Here is a 19,541-nt window from a genome sequence, read left to right on the forward strand (position 1 = left end):
TAAAGCAGGGCTCAAGAAGTCATAGAAAATGTTTAAATATGACTTGGTTCATATTCTCAAAGAGCTTAAAATCTGATGAGGCAAATAGTAGCAATCCAAGGAATTGAATATGGTCATCAGTATAGGAGACTTGCAGATCAAGTGCTAATAAAGAGTCTCAGAAAATCAAAGCCACGCCTAGTTGGAAAGATGAGGAAAATTGTAGCATTTGAAAACTACTCAAGATTTTTAGTGGTTTAGATAGTGAAGGGCAAGATAATGGGGACTTCTTAGAGGAGGGAAAAGAATGACAGAAAGCTTCCTTCTCCCACCCCCCATAAGGAAGTGCTTTATTCCACTTGCCTCTAGCAAAAGGGGTAAAAGAGAAGAGGCTTTGCAAGGCCACGATCTGGAAGGCCTGGCTGGCATGGCTGACAGTACATGCATGATTTCTAGATGAGCCAGGACTGAATGCTTGGATAAAGAAATGACGTGACCTGAAATATACACCTCATGTGGAAAGTATCTTGAGTAATTAATTCTTAAGGGCGGCTCATAACATGGACACAGTTTAATTGCATAAATACCTGTCCTTAACCTAGAATGGTTATATTTTTAAGCTAAATTTTTATTATATTATGCAGAATTGAATTATTTCAAGGAAAAATAGGTTATCATTCCTAGATTCCTTGATTGACGTGTACAATTTTGAAAGGAAAGTAATTAGGGCAGCCCCATGGCTCAGCGGTTTAGCACCGCCTTCAGCCCAGGGTGTGATCCTGGAGACCCGGGATCGAGTCCCACATCGGGCTCCCTGCGTGGAGCCTGCTTCTCCCTCTGCCTGTGTCTCTGGGTCTCTCTCTCTCTCTCTCTCTCTCTGTATCTCTCATGAATAAATAAATAAAATCTTTAAAAAAAAAATGAAAGGAGAGTAATTAAATGGTTTGTTATTAAGTCGCCAATTAATCAGTGATTGATACTCTCCGTATGCTCAGAAGCTACTTGGGCCTTCTGTAAAGATATAAAAAGATCTGATGCTGTTCCTTGCCTTTGAGGAATTTATAATCTGGCTGTGGATATAAGATTATCAATATTAAAAACATGGAGAGAACAGTTTAGCAAGAAACTCTGTGCTACTTCTTGCACATATAATCGTGTTTCTGAGATGGGAGAGTTTAGAATAAAGGCTAGAGTAGTTTGGGAAGTTCTCATGAAGAGTCTTAAACTGGGTTTTAATATTTCAATGGACCTTACTTCCATCAACAGGAGGATGAGGGACGGCAGGAATGTTCTGAGCAAAGGCAGTGATGAGGATTAGAGAAGAAAATGGATTAGCTGGAGTATACTGTTAGTAAGAGGAAATAAAATTAGATAAACAGGGTGAAACCAAAATGAAAGTCTCAAAAGCTGAATGGAGACTCTTTATATAGTCCTATAAATAATGGAGAGCCATGGAAATTTTCTAAAGCTCTGTCTTTTATTACTGTGGTAAATATACATAACATAATATGTACCATTTTATCTATTTTAAGGATACGATTGAGTTGTGTTATGTACAATCACATTACTGCTCAGCCATCATCACTATCCATCTCCAGAGCTTTTCGTTATCCCAAACTGAAACTCTGTAAGTGTTAAACACCACCTCCCTGTTCTTCTCTCCTACTGGCTCCTGGCAACCACCATTCTACTTCCTTTCTTTATGTACTTGACTATTCTAGGTACCTCATATCAATGAAATCATACAATATTTGTCTTTTTATGTCTGACTTATTTTACTTAGCAGTGGAAGATTTTTGAGCTTAAGAATGATACCGCAAAAAAAAAAATTATGAAAAGTGAATTGGCAATTTTGCATGGTGTAGATTGACTAACTACTGGGGTCTGACTGGCCAGCCAGACCATATAGCACCCTGGCCAGGAGGGCATAGACCAGGATGGTGCTGAAGGAAATGGTGACCACAAGGCAGAGCCAACATACCTTTTTGTTGTTGTTGCTGTTAACAAAATATGACAGGTTTTAGTAGCAGAACAGGAATGCAAAAATGTAAAATGGGGATAAACAAGATGACTAGACAGGAACTAGCTTGGTGGCTCCACTGGTTAAAACACAGAGTTTGATAAAGGGATTCAGTGTCAAGGGAAGAGGACCGTTTGGATTTGGACATGGTACATTTGAGATGACAGTGAATATTTGTGTGGAAAGCTCCTAATACAGTTAGAAAGAGGGGTGGGCAGGATAGCATCCTGCTATTGACATTACTGATTTCACATCTCCAGCCTGTCATACACTGAACTTCTGTTGGGCAGGACCTGTGCTGGATCTAGGGATAGATTCTAGATACCCAAGGGACTGGAACATCAATACTTTGACATTAAATTTGGAAGAACTCAAAAAGGGGGAAATATATGCCCTTATGGAGGACTGTTTTTTATTGGAACATGGGTGTGGGAGGGGGGTTCTGAAAGTATAGAAGGAAGGTTTGAGGGAGGGAAGGCTCTGGCTTAATGTCAAATGATCCAGAGACTTAAAAATGTATGTGAATGGGTACAATGTTCCTATTCAATCTGTGGTATTCTGTTTCTAGGCATGGAGACTCATAGAAAATCATCTTACATCATCTCTTTCCCTTCACCCTCTAGATTATCCTTGCTCTGGCATGCTGGGTATGGTGTCTGGACTTATCTCTGACTCCCAGATAACAGCATCAAACCAAGGAGAGAGAAACTGGATGCCTGAAAATATTCGCCTGGTAACCAGTCGCTCCGGCTGGACACTGCCACCCGCGCCTCACCCATACATCAACGAGTGGCTCCAGGTGGACCTGGGGGAAGAGAAGATTGTGAGGGGCATCATCATTCAAGGGGGGAAGCACCGGGAGAACAAGGTGTTCATGAGGAAGTTCAAGATTGGCTACAGCAACAATGGCTCAGACTGGAGAATGATCATGGATGACAGCAAGCGCAAGGCTAAGGTGAGGTCCAGGGATGAGAGCGGCTGCTGGGGAGGAAGTCTTTTCTCGTGTCGTTGACTTAAATCAAGGATCTCCAGCATTTTCCTGAAGATATATGACTTTGTATTTCTTTAAGCCATGACATCAGTGGAGGTGTTTGATGGTGTTCGTAGGACCCCATTCTAGCGAAGCCAGGAATGAGGTGCTAAAGGTGGTATCTGAGAGCAACACAGAATCGCATATGCTGATCACCTTTCCTTCCTCAGTGGACAGTGGAAAGCTCAACACTCAGGAGACAGGGTGGCCCAGATGCTGGGGGCTTGGAGGCTGACAGGACAACCCAGTAGAAATTCAGAATCTCTCTGCAGATTCTAATCGGTTAGCCTCCCCTTCCCCATCCCTTTCCCCTTCTCTCATTCATCCCTTGTTTAAATGGATTTGTTTGTTTTTACATTTTATTTTATTTTTTTTTAAGATTTTATTTGTTCATCAGAGACACAGAGAAAGAGGCAGAGACACAGGCACAGAGAGAGGCAGAGAGAGAGAAGCAGGCTCCATGCAGGGAGCACAATGTGGGACTCGATCCCCGGTCTCCAGGATCATGCCTCGGGCCGAAGGCAGGTGCCAAACTGCTGAGCCACCCAGGAGTCCCTGTTTTTACATTTTAATTATCATGACATACATGTAACATAAAATTTACCATCTTAACCTTTTCAAGGTGTACGGTTCAGTGGTGTTAAGTACATTAATACTGTTGTGCAACCAATCTCCAGAGCTGTGGCATCTTGCAAAACTGCAACTCTATACCCACCGAGCAAGAACTCCCATCCCCCTGACCCCCAGCTCCTGGCAACCACCATTCCACATCCTGTCACTATGAATTTGACTTCTCTAGGAGCCTCATATAAGTGAGATCATACAATGTGTGAGCCTTTGTGCCTGGCTTATTTGACTTAGCACAGTATGCTCAAGTAGTAGCATGGGACAGGATTCCCTTTCTTTTAAAGCTGGTTGATGCTCTGCTGTATGCACGTACCACATTTCACGTATCCATTCATCCACGGATGGACACTGTCAGGGCTTCTGCTTTTTGGCTTTTGTGAATAACGCATCAGTATGTTTTTTATTCATTGGAATCTTTTGAAAAACAATTGGCTCTTGACCCAGTGAAAAGAGAGCTATTCCAATAGTCACAACACATGGTATCTTTTTAAAAAAAAAAAAAAAAAAAAAAAAAAAATATATATATATATATATATATATATATATTCTTTAGTGATCATGTTTTAGTTAGACTGATAGTCAAACTTAGTTGCATTTCCTGAGCACACAACACCAACCGGGAGAGGACATCCAGGAGTATGTTGGGTGGCCTGAGAGCTGGTTTGAGTTTGAAATAAGTAACACCAGAAACCATCCATTCTGTAAGCACTGTGGGAATGGCCTTCTGCTGATGGTGCTTCTCACACCCAATACAACTGGCTTCCCATCGTAGCCTTTCCACCACTGCTTCTCCCAGGACCTACTCCTTTTGTGAAAAGCTCCCTGCCCACTGGTGGGAATGTTATCCTTGCTCCCACTCTAAGCGAGTTTGGCAGTGTGGCTTGATAATGGTGCCTCAGGCCAAGGGCGTGGCAGGAAACAAAAGCCTGCCAGTGCAGCCAGCTCCCCCTCTGTCCAGATGTGGGGCTCTGCAGAGACCACCTGTCCCCTACAGGCCGTGGTCACACCAGTGTAGTGGGCCACTGAGAGTTAGGATGCTGTCAGAAATGTAAGCATTTCTCTCCCAGTCTCACCCCTGCTTAACTTGTGGTTTCTAAAACATTTCTAGTGGATTTTTTTTAATCTACATACAGCTCCTCTCTTTATTGTGTTCATTTTGTTTGCCCCTTTTATGTCTGCCTCTCTTGTTTTGATAAAAGAAAAAGTAAAATAAACATCAAAAACTGGAGTTCCCCTAAGAGCCAATCTTTTCTAGGACAAGGGGCCTTCTGACTTTATCACGAAGTGTGAATGTGCCGCACATCAGCCTCATCCTGGAGCTGGTGCTGTGGTGACATGTTCTTCAACACGAGAGTTCTATGAGAGAAAGAAAACAAATCACCGTATGCTTTGGATAAGATGTCTCATCACCTCTGCAATTAAGTCTAAATCTATCACTCTATTGTAGTACATTGCATATAGAATCCCCCCTGGAAGCCAGCAAACAGTTTTCAATTTTAACAACAACAAAAACTCCATTCATGAGTCTGTGAGATTTTTCTCCTAAAATATTATTTTATCCATCATTATCATCTTCCTATGATATTTAAAACCACAAAAGCATCTAAATTATTTAACACAGAGCCTCATCTGTGATTCCTGACGTGTCCTTCTCCTGAAATAAAATCTTTAAGATGAAAAAGGACACTGGTAAAACCTTCAGTTTAGGAGCAGTACATATTACTAAATTGTATAATGATATTTAAAACATACTATATTTAAACTTACAAATGAAGGTCACCTGCTTAGGATGCCAAGTACCTTTTTTTTTTTTTTTTTTTTTTTTTTTTTTTTTTTTTAATTTTTATTCATTTATGATAGTCACAGAGAGAGAGAGAGGCAGAGACACAGGCAGAGGGAGAAGCAGGCTCCATGCACCGGGAGCCCGACGTGGGATTCGATCCCGGGTCTCCAGGATCGCGCCCTGGGCCAAAGGCAGGCGCCAAACCGCTGCGCCACCCAGGGATCCCACCTTTTTTTTTTTTTAAGTCTTTATTTATTTATTCATGAAAGACACAGAGAGAGAGAGAGGCAGAGACACAGGCAGAGGGAGAAGCAGGCTCCATGCAGGGAGCCTGATGTGTGGGACTCAATCCCAGGACTCCAGCATCACACCCTGGACCAAAGGCAGACGCTCAACTGCTGAGCCACCCAGGGATCCCGCCAAGTACCTTTTATGTAATACTAGAATGAGTACTGGGTTTTATGAATACAACAGCACTTCGATGGATTTAAAATCCTGTATACCTGCTCCTCACTTCCGACCCTCAAGTAGCATGTGATGGACAAGGTATATCAGAGTATCTGAATTAACTGGACTTCTCAGAAGCAGATAGACCTCAATACTCAAAGCCCTCTTCTTCTAAAACATGATTAGTAAAAGGACACCAAGATATTTCATAAACAACCTTATGTTAACAAAGTTAGCCCAGTTCCATATGGCTCTTTACTGCTAATATTCTTCCCACCTCATCACTGACAGCTTTTATAATGTTTTTACATTGTGCTAATTCATTACTCAAGTTAAAATTAGAAAAAGAGCCCAGGATTCCATAACTGCAACTGCTCTTTCCTATGATTATTGGAGTGCTGTTAACATAGACAGAACAGCCATGTGTACTAATGTTGTTTTCATTATAATTAGACCTCACTGGTGACACTTAACTGGGCCTCACAATAATGTATGCCAGATTCTCAATTATTGGAAGCAAACGTGTTCTATCAAGAATGCGGAACCCCAATAATGAATTTACTCTTGAAAATAATGGAAGGAATCTTTCAGGGAAAGAAGCAGGTCTGTGTTAACCATGTCCCTTTAGGTTCCTGGAGACTTTTCCTTCTAGAACTCAGAGAACCTCTGGTCATGTTATATCCGACCCAATCTATCTTCTCTTACATACATGCACATTTTGCCCTGATATTTCTGCCACTGAATGATCACATCTTTTGCTGGTTTATGACGTCTTGACTCAACAGTTGGTGTAGTCCCTGCTCTTGACTGACATGATCTGGGGCTGACCATCCACTGAATCTAATCTACCCAGTTTGGTGGCCCAAGCAACGCTATATTTAAGGAAAAATTAAGGAAACTAAATATGTGACCTTGATTATAGACCTCAGTTTCCCCTTGATTATAGACCTCAGTTTCCCCGAATTTAATGAGATTAGTCTCGATAATTTCTAAGGGCTAAGACACCATAAGGGTGTGGTGCCAGGCACCAGTTAAGACTGCCTAGGTTTGAACCCTGGCTCTAACACTTATTGCACATATAGCCATGGACAATTGCTCAACCTCTCTGTGCCTCATCTGTAAACTGAGGTTAATGATAGAATCTACCTCATGGAGTTGTCTTAAGGATTAAATGAATTCATGTATTTTAAGCACTTAGAACAATGTTTTGTGCCAATAAACATTATGCAATGTTTGTTGAATAAGACACTCCTAATGGTAAGGTGATTTGATTTTTCTAACCACCCTCCCCACCTCCCATCCTGAACAGGATTAAGAATGATGTTGAGAGAAGAGGAAATAAGAAGGCTTATCTATTTCTTGCAAAAGTTATTGTTCCATTTTCTTATGATTCCACTCAAGGATTTTGACCTTCCTGTCAATGTGAAAAGGGAACTAAAATAATTAAGTAGCAGCACTGGCAATGGGTGGCCTGGCTCCGGAAGAATGACAGTGTCTTCACGTTAGGCATGGACTTCAATAAGAGGAGCCCATTCACGCTGCAGTTCAGCCTGGCATCAGGCCCTCACTCGGTAGTTAGGACCCTTGTTATTTTCCTGAGACGAGAAGGTCTTTTATCTACAAATGCCTCCAACTTGTTGTACTGCTTCAGTAAATAGTAATTTCAGTGGGTTGGAAACACCCCAGTTCCTAACTAAATAGCTCGTGCACTACACTATATTTAATATCTCCTCCCCATCTTCCTCCACCTCAAAGAGGCGGTAGAAGTGTCCCTTCTCCCAAGCACATCAGCCTCATGTCTCATTAAATCCTCAGCTTCTGGGATAGCCTCTGCATGTACTCCACAAAGTTTCTGAGAAATGACACGTCACTTCTTAGAGAAGCTTTGTTTTTTTTTTTTTTCTTCCCCCTATCTCATTTATGAAAGAAGTGTCAGCCATTTACCAAGGGGTGGGATGGGGTCTATTTCTCTGCTTTATTAAGCGTCCCAGAGGAGGGACTCTTCTGCCAAAAGGGAGGTTTTATGGATGATGGTGTTTCTCCTATTTCACAGTCTTTCGAAGGCAACAACAACTACGACACACCTGAGCTGCGGACTTTTCCACCTCTTTCTACACGATTCATCAGGATCTACCCTGAGAGAGCTACTCATGGAGGCCTGGGGCTAAGAATGGAGCTGCTGGGCTGTGAAGTGGAAGGTAATTACATTTTCCAGAGTCCCTTCTACTTCCCCACTTCTTAAATCTCTTTCTTCATGCTTTTGTGCCTCTGATGGTGCTGCTGCAAATTGCCAGCTTTTTCCCCTGGGTGAGCCTGCCTCTGCATCTGCCGGTACATGAGGCTCAATATTCCAGCACCCTCCACGAAACAGTGCTTTGTGTTGGTTGTTTGCAGAACTCTCCTCAGATTCTGAGTTGCCTCCTTTGATTTTTTTTTTTTTAATAATTTACTGAGGTGAAATTCACATGATATAAAACTCACCATTTTTAAGTGAATAATTCATTGTCACTTAGGAAAGACATGCACAGTTATTTATGCAACCACCACAATGTTCGTCCCAAAACATTTCCATCACTCCAGGGTAAAACCCCACACCCATGAAGCAGTTTCCCCTTGACCCCTGGAAACCACCAATTCCTTTGACTTTCTTAGTGTTGTTTCAGGCTGATGCAGCGAAACAAATCTTTACGTGAGATAATATTATACCTGATCATGCGGTGAAGGTCCGTTTAAGGATATTATTGCATAAACTTATCATATGAAAGTCATACCAAGGACAAATTCATTTCACTCACTGACCTCAGAACTGCACTCAGCTCTGCCTTTTTATCACATAATAAGTAAGAGGAATGTTTGAAAAACTGATGCGATGGTTGTTTATTGTACCATCGAATGCTTTTCGTGCATTAGAATTCCCATCTGCCTTAGATTTGGTCATAAATGAGTAACCAACTTTTCCATCCCCATAAAGGTCTTCCTCCAGGCTAGCTCAAAGGATGGCTATTGTTGGTACCCAGATGTTAATCAATCGAGCATATGCTCATGGTTGTTCTGAAGAATGCTTTTTAATATCACCTTCTTGTGGTTTCAAAATTATTTGTGTTTTGAGCTACCCAAATATAATTACATTCTTGAGCACATTAAACATCATAAAACTTTTCTTATGCACTAGAGAATCTTAAGATATAAATCACCATACTGGTGAATAATTCATAGCTACTTTTGTATGTATTTATTTTAAAGCAGGCCATTATCTCCCATTCTTTATTGTGTAGTTGTTTCTGAATCTGGAGTCACTTCTCAGACCTCTGAGTTATCTAGTCACTATCAACCCAGGCTAAGAATGACTATGTGCCAGGACTTTGGCAAAGAAACCGAGAAAAAGGAGGGACAAGCAGATTGAAGAGCAACACAGATTTAAGAGGTGGAATGAATGGTTGGTTGAAAAGACTGAGGCTGGTGGCAGTTTGCCAGTTGTAGTGAGGTAGAAATGGTTGGTGAAGAGATTTGCTGCAGATGTTTCCAAGTGCTCACAAAAGTGAGGAAGTTGCCCCGAGCAGCCGTAAGAGAAGTCAACATCCCGGGAAAGTAATGTCAGAGCTTTTTGACACAATTGGTGAAAGGGAGTGGGCTTTTTTTTCTTCCTTAAAATCATTAACAGGCCCTTAGTTAGTATCTGCTCTGTGTCTCCTGGTCTGGAAGATTCTCAGCCTTGCACGCGTGGCCATCTTACTTTAGGCTAGCATTTATGAGAAACAATTAGAGAATCACAGAAGAGAAAATATATTCAAGCAGTAAAATTGGGAAATAAAAATTATTCACTTTCTACCTTTTCACTTTAAGCCAGGTCCTACCCCGGACCGCTTCCAATGAGGAACTCCACCTCTATAAATACCATAAGGAATGCAAATGAACAGAGAGTTTTAAGTACTTAAAAGTGGCACATAACTCAGTGAAGACAAGCATCTGGAATGCCAGGGAGGATTCTATTGATTCAGTGATGGCTACAAGTGGAGCCCAGAACGTGCAGACATTTTACGCAGTCTACACTGCATGCCTAGACTGTGTACACATTCTCTATATGTGCTGATTTCCTAGTTATTACTGGCGTGTGTTCTGGGCAGTTGGGGAAGTAAAAAATAGCTCTGTTTCTATATTTGTCATAACTCTGCTCACTAATTAAGCACAATAACAAACAGTATCAAATTTTTGTTGAGAAAGAAGCAGTTACCGATACAGTCCTGCTGGCCAGAAGCTCTCAGAGAACAGGCCCCCCTGCTCCTGGTATCTTGTCTGGTTCTCAGACTTCAAGAAAACTGTACGTTACCTCAGGTTCTGTAAAATGAAATGTAATGCCTAAAACTGTAAAATATTAAACAGATTGCAGGAATGAGTGACAGGCTGAAAATAATAGACCAAACTAAATTTAAAGAACTTCAAAAGCAGTCTTTGATTAATGTTGGCTACCTTTCAACAACAAACTCAGAGATACAGGAATACCTGCCAGGGTTGGAATGTAGTCCGCCCAGCAGTTCAGGGAAAATGACCCCGGGATATCTAAGACAACTCCTCTCAAACACCTGCTCCAGAGGGGGGCGGTGGGGGGGGGGGGGTCCCAGGTTGAGAAGCTTACTTAAAGGGAAATGGAATCAGTCAAAACAATTAAAAAAAAAAAAAAACAGAATAGTACTTTAGTAAGAGAGAATCTTGAGACCCCCTTTTAGGGAAAAATTATGATACGAACTTAGCAAATGCTGAGAATGTAAAAGAATTCGTGTGACAAGTGAGTTCTCTAGCACACTGGAAATGAAAAGACAACCAGTTGAAGCAGAATCTCCATCATCAAAGTTCTCAATTCCAGGGTCATGAATAAATAACCAGTGAGAGAATTCAAGCACTGTTCAGAAAAAGGATGTTTATGTAGATAACAATGTATAAAACGCTAAGGCAGCCTACTCTCCTCAGCAGATATGGATCAAATACCAAACAGAGCAGTCCCCAATGCACTCTGCCAAATCCAAGTATATTTAGCTCCTGAAAGAGAGGCAAACCATGCTCCCAGCCTGCTTAGGACGGATTAGAGTTTTCTGCAAAGGTGTTAGCAGATTCCAAAGCCAGAGCCCTGCGAATACATTGCAGAGGTGTGAGATCATAATCCTTGGATCTTGTTTCAGCACCTACAGCTGGTCCAACCACTCCCAACGGGAACCTGGTGGATGAGTGTGATGACGACCAGGCCAACTGCCACAGCGGAACAGGTGATGACTTCCAGCTCACAGGTGCAGAAACCATCTTCATCCCATTGCTGTGCCATTTCAGTCATATTGTGGTTGAGACCCGGCTAGACATTTGTTTGTGTTTGCATAACTCCTCCTCCTCCTGGCTGGCGGTGGTCCTGTGGTGAAGGAGCTGCCGATGCATCCTTTCTTGCCCGGTGCCGACCTGCCACCGCCATTCAAAGCAATCATCTAAGCCGTGTTCAGAGCCAGAGGCTAGGATGCTTTTAATCAAATACAGATTTCTCCATGGCTAAATGTGCTAAACTCATCCTCATCTTCAAAGCCCCACCCCCATAACACATGCACCACCCATACATAACCACACACTTTCGAATGTTTATTTTCATTTTCTAACAAGGTTAAGATGTTTGGAGTGGAACCTTTACCCAACTAATTGATTAAATCGGGCTTATATTCAAAATGCAGCTTTTAAGTTAGAATTTTGTAAATCATTTGACATTAAAATTTACAAAGGCAGAATTAGTTGTTATTTCACATCAGGAACAACTAACAAATGTATCCGGGAGGTTGTGTCCCAAATTCCTCACTAATTAAGAGTATTACTCCATAGCATTTTTAAAACCCTCAGAGAGAGACCTCGTCTTCTACTGGGAGTGGCAGAGGAAATATTAGACAACTGGGGAAATGGGATTGTACCACTTGGAAATGGGCCAAGGTGGTAGGATTTTCACACTATTGTGGCCAAAATCACCGTAGGACTTTTACTGCCACCTGGGTAAAAATGCAGTTTCATATAGCATCTGACTCTCATTTTAGATTAAACATGAGCTCTTGGCTGCAGATCTATATTTTTGTCCAGAAGGGACTCAGACAGCCCACATAATTAATTTCCATGGGCAAAACTGAAGGCATTACCATGTCACTTCATAACAGTGCCATGTTATTGGCTAAGGCATTAATGTAAAATCTGGAAGGAAACACCCCACTGTACATTTCCAATTACTTCAAAAGCTCTCCTCTGAAGTGACGAGAGAGCTCGGCACTCAGATAAATAAGGGGTAAAATCTAGCTCAGAAATTCAGTGCCATGAACCAGGTTTCCATTTAAATCCCAGCTCCTAAGGCTGTCTCCCTCCAAGTTCCCAGGATAATTGCTTATAGTCATAGGGCCAATAAATGTTACTATGGGTTTTTTAAAACAAATCTTGTCTGTAAGTAGCCACGAGCCACAAAAATTAATTAATGCAGAGGCATTTTCTTTGTGCGATATCAAGTTCAACTGAAAACCCTACAGCTGGTGTGAAGAACAGAGTACCATTCTGTGAACCAGGCCCTGTGGAACTTTCCCTAGATTGCTTATAAACAGCCTGCCACAGACCTCAGGACTTTTGTGGGCTCTGTCACACATCCGTAGTGAAATTCCTCATAAAAAAGAACGACTATAGTCATCACAGTATATACCCTTTCAATTGCCCTCTTGTGGAGAGGGTTCTTTTCTTTATAAACCCTAAAGTGGTCAGTTAATATTGATTAGAAACAAAGCCTCAGATTTACTCCTCGTATCAGAACAACCAACCTTCTCATTTTTGCATCAGTTCATGACTGAATCAATTGAAACTAAAGCCCTTGAATGAAACAGGGCAAGTATGTTAGCCTGGAGGAAATTATGTATGGCAACAAGTAGCACACCACAGAAAATGGGTCATTTATACTGGAAACACTGACAGTCCTTTAAAAGGATAGGGTTACAGTTTATCTACAGCATTTAAAATCTTTTATTGGTTAGATAGAAATGAGGTCTACTTTTTTTTTTTATGTATTACCATGGCAAAGAAAAAGTCATTTTCTCAAGCCAGACCATTTGTCTCAATTTTTCTGTAAATATATGCATATATTAAGAACTTCCAGAGGTCTTGATAATGCCTGTTCCGTGCTCTCATCAAGAAGAGATGATTTCAGAAAGAATCTCATGTTTCAAATTTATTTATTGCATTAATGGCCATTTTGGATTGTGTTTTTGTCTTTGGTTTTTTGTTTTTGTTTTTGTTTTTTTACTTATTTTGTTTTATGAAGCTCTTTGTTATCCTTTCTCTGAGAAAGGGCATGCTCATGTGTAAACGTTTTTGTGAGAAGCAAAAGCCTCCCCTAACCCAGGTATCCTCTCACATGGGGATGGTTCACATCCTAGGCTCTCACACAGCTCTGCACCATCCTTGCTCCTCCTGTTCCAGGCTTTACTGTTGGAGCCTCAAACTTGGCACGTTGCGTGTAATGGAGCCAAACAAAAAGCAGCCTCACTTTAACCCTGTTAGGAGGGAATGTGGAAATCAGGATGAAATTAGGATGAATGCTCTCTCTCGTGCGGTATTTGGTTCTTTCATGCAGATGGTGTCATAATTTCTCCTCCCGGGGCAACAACTTTGAATATAGTGGGAAATAAGGACTTTAGCAAAATGCTCATTACTTACAAACAACACTGAATTTCAGGTGAACTGTACTGAACGTATGGAAATGAGCAGAGGTTTCGCTCTCTTCCATACTTCCTTGCCAAGATGAAAATTCACCCCTGAATTTACTCATTTGCAAATGCCTTTGAAGTCAATAGATAATGCAGTTGGTTTCAAAGGTACCAGGAGGCCAAATTTCACATTGGATCTGGGTGTACCCAACAGCAGAATTTGGTTCCCAACCTATAACAAAACTGATAATGCATATCGGTCTTAAAAAGTGAATTTTCACCTTGAGTCTTTGTCCTGTAAGACCACCGGGAACGGAACGCTAATGTATGCTGGCCTCTCTCCAATTCTGCCATTATAGATTCACCTTCTTAACCCATAATATATATAATTCCTTCTTCCTAGCGCCTGCCTCATTGAGGCCAGGCACACGTGTGACCACTCATCCAGCATATTTACCGGGAGAGCAAGGGTAACATGACTTGGTGCTGCAGTCAATTAGCTCCAAAATCTTCATACCATCCCAAGAGCACGATTTTACAGCTCTCTGCTTTGTAATCTGGATGATTTCTGATCTGTGGAAGCTGCAGGGTAAAACTAGGGCCTGGCTAGAATAGAGATGATCACACAGATCTTTATTGAACAAAACTATTAGAAGGCATACAGTGGCACCTTATAAGCTTCCTCCAGAGCTTCCCATGATACTCATGAGCCCACCCCATGCCCTTCCCCAAAGGGCAACTCTTGGGGTGACAAACAGATGATCTCTGACCATAACAGATACACATAAGGAGAAATGGCTTTCTCAAAACATCCAAGTAATGAACAGCAAACCAGTGTGTCCCATACTCAGTGGCTTATAAGACTCACCTGAGAAACTTTCAAAAATTCAGATGCCAAGGCCTTACCTCTGGAAATTCTGGTTCTGTGGGGCCTGGGGAGGATTCGTGGATTGACAACTACAGCTTCAAGGCGCTCAGGTGACTCTTATGGTTGACAAGTTCCAGAACACTACTTTAAAACAGTGGTTTAATGAGCAGAAAATGGAAGCGCCAAGATGCAAAACAAAAGAGGGTGAATCACATGGTTCTGTCACCAGGAATCCCAAAGTTGACCCCAGCTGATTGGAAGCCCCCAGTGTCCAGGGTATTGTTTCGGCCATCTCCTAGTGCTCCGGGCCTATGAGGCAGTGTGTCTCCCTTTGCCTTTTTCTGTGGTTTCTCCAAATCACATAGTGCGCAGAGTATTTACCCACTTCAGCTTTCTGATTTTAAAACAGATTGTGGGGAGCAGCCCTGCACCTCCCTGAAGGCTGGCACCTGAGACCTTGGGAAGCTGTCTGCGGCTTAGAGGCCCAGGTCAAGTTTAATTCCTAAGTCACTGAGGATGTGTGGAGGCTTTTGCTTTTCACAGTTAGGGTTGTGTAGCACACTTAGCCTGGGAACCAGGGAATGCCCTTAGAACCGAGTCTCAAACTCTCCATACCACCTGGATGCTTGGTGAATGCATGTGTCAAGTAAAAAATCGTGGCTTATTTGCACTTGATCTTGTGGTGGGCAAAATCCAAGTAAAAAGACAACCACAGGGGGAATGAAAGGAAGGATTTTCTCTGGGAAATGTTTACCTCTAACAGATGTAGGAAGCATATAGCATTTCGTTACTGTGTATTATCCACAAAGCTTCCTTTTCCTGATTTTTGTGTGTTACTTATTTTTCGCTTTGCAGGTGGTACCACTGTGCTGACCACAGAAAGGCCAACCGTGATAGACAGCACGATACAATCAGGTAGCAAATCAAACAGAAAACGGGGTAGATTTCGTGTGCGCCCCCCTCCCCCCGTAAAGTAGCCACATTAGCCGGGCTTCTCTGTTTCGGTTTCTCTCAAAGTCCTAGAAGAGAGATGCCGCGCAGCATCTGGTCTCCAAGCACGAGCCATAAATATTGCTTTCCTTCCATCCACATGTATATGCAGCAGGGAGTGAGGTTTCCTTCTCCATCAGTAATTGCCAAATGGTGACAATCCCAGCTCTCGCCGGAAGGAACTGGATAACATACTTTGTTTAACGCAGCACATCTAGGACACGGACTGTGTTTGCAAACTCCAGGAGAAGGAAATCTCGCAGGCAGCAGCCTGACTATTTATTTTCATCACAATTCTACAAAACCGAGACAGGCAAAGTTTGTCAGTTTTGCCTGCCACGGAGCTGGCAGTTTGACAACAGCGTTTCCAGTGGGCGTGCCACGAAATGGGGTGCGGTGCGGTGCGGTGCGGGGAGCCGGGGCTGTGATCATTGCGCCCTCGGGGGGCAGCACCTCCGTATCCTTTTATTCATAGATGAGCCTGATGACTACAAACCCCTGGCGCCTGTTCCTCGGGGACCAGCCCGCAGTTCAGCGGCAGCCTCCCCGCCCCCATCTTTTGTGTTGTGTTAGTGTCCTGCAGAATTCCTCCCCACGGACACAGGACACACACGAAGGGAAACAAGGGAAACGGTCAGTGTGAGCAATCAGAGGTTTCAAATACTTTAAAGTTAATCATTAGAAGAGGGTGAGCAGGTCAGTTTTCCAGCTTCTCCCATTTCCTTTGCCGAAGCCCACTGAGCCTTGGCCTCCTGCAGTCATTTATTAATGGGGCATGTGGTGTATATCAGTGTTTCCTCGACAGTAGGACACTCCCCGGCGAGGCAGACAGCAGAAAGGCCTCCTCTAATTAGTCTGCTTCCTTAAAGAACACCGTCACCGTTGACCTGATTAAACTGCAAAACAAACTCCCCTTCCCTCGAACTTCACCCCGAGTTCCCCTGCCCTGTGCTCAGGTGGGTAGAATTCCTGTGACCCCGCAGCTCACGCACCCCCAGCTGCCAAAAGGTGAAACAGAAGAGGTTCTGTTCCCCTGAATTCGGAAAACACGACAGTCCAAGGGGACATCTTTTCGAGTTCCGAGCGTTCCGAGCTGTGGCCTTCAGGGGTTGCGTCACCACCCTGGTGGCCTCTCGCTGGCATCCTGCCTTCCTCCGCCTTGTAGGGTGCTTCTCTGTGGGGTAACCATCAACTGGCTCTCTGGGAAGGGGGCCAAGGTGACAAGCTGAAGTTCATTGTCACTTTCTGGCTAAGCCAGGGTTCAGGACAGTTCAGTGATCTAGGGATCATTGAAAAACGTTAAGTGAGCCAGAGCTCTGGAGACAATGGGAAGGTATACACCAGATTCCACAGTGGGATAATGTCCCCTGGACGCTAAAGTTCAGCAGCGACTTCGTGAACGCATTTGGTTTGTGCATGAGTTCAAGGGCCAGCCTTATACCCCATCCCGTGGGCTGACTGTAGTCAGGGCACAGATGTATAGATCCTGAACCAGTGAGACCCACAGCCACCACCATCTGATCCAGTCTATGGCAGACCACAGAACTTACTGATAGAGGGTGTCTGCTCCCATTTTGAGTTCCACAGTCAGCCCAGAGTCCTTTATAAATCACTCGATTTCTTGTTTTTCCATGGCCTGAGTCACGAATCTGCCTCCCCGTCTTTGTGGATAATGGACCGTCTGATCTTCCTTGAGGAGTTCTGTTCATTACCGCCTTCTGACTAAGTCAGAATAGTTCGTGAGGCCCTGAGCGTGCATCAAGTCAGAGGCCAAGTCTAACTTTGAGGTGTTCACCCAGTGGTCGGACCCACCTCTCTGATAATTTGATCCATACTGTTCTGCAGGTTTCAGATTCTTCAGGCATCTTTACAGGCAGTATATTGAACTTCTAAACTGTCATCTAATCTGATTTTGCTGAAGCCATTATAGACTCAAACAGAGTCTTAAGATTTCATTTTTGAGGATCCTTATCAATATAATAAACTCGTGGGCATATAATACTCATATACTGATTTGATGCATCTGATTGTAATCAGATGCATCAAAGCCTATTAATACTCTACCAGAAAATGATGAGAAATCCTGCATTTTCAATCCAGCTCTCCCTGCTGAACCTCTCTCACTCTGAGGATCTTCAGAGGCTCCTAGAGCAGCTCAAGGTCTGTTGGCAACCTGTGACTGCATGGGCCTGAGCTCCTCCACTTATTTGGCCTGAAAGACCAGTCTGAGAGTAAGCTAGTTAACATCTTCAAAAGAAGTTTGGAATACCAGATTCCAAAATTAAATCCTTGTGCATATACGGTGCTAATGATTCAAATGCCGGCAAGATAGTTTCCACGAACACAGCTGGTACTGGCACACAGCGGCTATAAATTTGTTTTAAGTTCAGAATATTGTTTCCTGCTATTTTTAAGAGTCAAGAAGGGATTTAGCCAGATTATTCCCAATGAATTTAATGAGAATTGTGCAGCCACAGGGCCTGGGTAATATTTTGAAGACTGAAAGGTCACTGGTCCTATACATGTATTTCATTCATCAGTTTGCTTTTTTTTTCTCTTTCTCTCTCTCCCCCTTTCTCTTCTGCTTCTGTTCTTCTTTCTTCCTCTCTCTCTTTCTTTCCATTTATTTCCTCCCTATAAATGTGTGTGTGTGTGTGTGTGTGTGTGTGTGTGTATGTTATGGGTTTCACCTGTAGCCTTTCTGGCCAGGCTTGCATTGTCAACATTTTCTTACTCCTAACCCCTCCCCCACCATATGCTTGGATTTAAAAAAAAAAAAAAAAGGAAAGACTATTTCTTTTAAATTAACAAGATTGCCATAGATTATATGACTAGGGCAAGAAGATGAAAGAGTAGCAAAATACAAAACATTAGAGCAGATCATCTTGTTAAAGTCGTAGGATTGGAGAAAACATGAGAAGGTCAATGTGGCCCACCGCTCAACGCAGCTGCAGAAATGCTTGAGTCCTCCTTTCAAAGGAGGCTGTCCTATGTCCTGGTCATTAGCAACACATCCAAACTCATATATTTTATGATGTCACCAGAATATTAAGAGCCAAAATAATGCATGGTGTGGTTTCTATTCTGTACAATAAATTTAATGTATTAAGCAGAAATACAACCAGAAATGTGTGTGCTGTAATGGCTCGCTGCCCTCCTGCATGTGCATGTCTTATAAAGTACATTGAAGGAGGAAACCCAAAACCACACACATATTAACATTTTCCAATATTAACATTTTCTAACATGAGATTATGCAACAGTACATTCCAGGTTCGTGGGTGTTGGCATCCAAGGTTGCTCAACCATTCAGTGGCTGTTCAATTGACTGTAGTTCATCTGCATAATTCAATCTTGCTGCTCAAGAGTGTGGTAAATTTTGGGGAGGATTTCTCATGCTTTATAAAGCCCTATTTCATGGCTATGATAAGCTAGACATGAAATATCTCTCTCCGGTGACACCATAGCTGTGAAGTACAGCCCTTTCCCACTAACTGAAAGTGCACATGTTATACACAACTTGTGGCTCGCTAGTTACTTTTCCCAACTGGCTCTGCGCCCCCTTTGGGAGGTCTCATTGTCATTGTAAGGGAGAATCCATCCTGCTCGGTTTTGACATTCCTTCCAAAATTTTCCATTAGCATTTGCAAAGGGTTCCTTGGAAACTAAAAAATGCAAAGTAAATCATCCTGATCTCTTAAGTAAATCTTCCCATTAAAATCCCTCGGGCCATTATGGAAGTGGGGGAGGGGTCAGGCTGCCAGAAGAAAGCAAGTTTGTGTTGTGTTAAACACAGACCAAGTTAAAGAAAAGATCAAAACAAGATAGGGACTCAGCCTGACCCTACTACAGCGTACCATACTATACCTCCCTTATTGTACATACGGAGTTGTTCTGAGACATATTCAAGATCAATTGGCAAGATATCCTAGGCACCTTCCTCTCCGTTTCAATGCTGCCATCTTGTGGACTACCCACACGCAATGAGAAGCAGTGACCTTCCTTCATTAGAGAAACCAGCCACTTTGTGTGTTCAATTTTATATAGGGGGAAAGACTGGGGCTGACAGAAGCACAAGAATTTTATCTTTAAGATTCTTC

At 42.6% G+C, this 19,541-nt stretch overlaps 1 protein-coding gene across 4 annotated transcripts in view; it reads left to right on the forward strand.

The window, feature by feature from the left end:
* The window catches only part of NRP1 (neuropilin 1), a 137,991-nt gene that overhangs the window by 104,996 nt on the left and 13,454 nt on the right, over positions 1-19,541 (forward strand). For 2 of the 4 annotated variants that reach the window (XM_038529705.1, XM_038529706.1), the window contains exons 9-12: positions 2,623-2,954; positions 7,940-8,084; positions 11,061-11,165; positions 15,307-15,366. In XM_038529705.1, the coding sequence (XP_038385633.1) occupies positions 2,623-2,954; positions 7,940-8,084; positions 11,061-11,165; positions 15,307-15,366 (642 nt within the window). The remainder of the gene's footprint in view (positions 1-2,622; positions 2,955-7,939; positions 8,085-11,060; positions 11,166-15,306; positions 15,367-19,541) is intronic. The other 2 variants (XM_038529707.1, XM_038529708.1) reach the window with 1 other exon arrangement.

Source organism: Canis lupus, chromosome 2 (genome assembly GCF_011100685.1).
Source record: "Canis lupus familiaris isolate Mischka breed German Shepherd chromosome 2, alternate assembly UU_Cfam_GSD_1.0, whole genome shotgun sequence".
NCBI classification, from domain to species: Eukaryota; Metazoa; Chordata; class Mammalia; order Carnivora; family Canidae; genus Canis; species Canis lupus.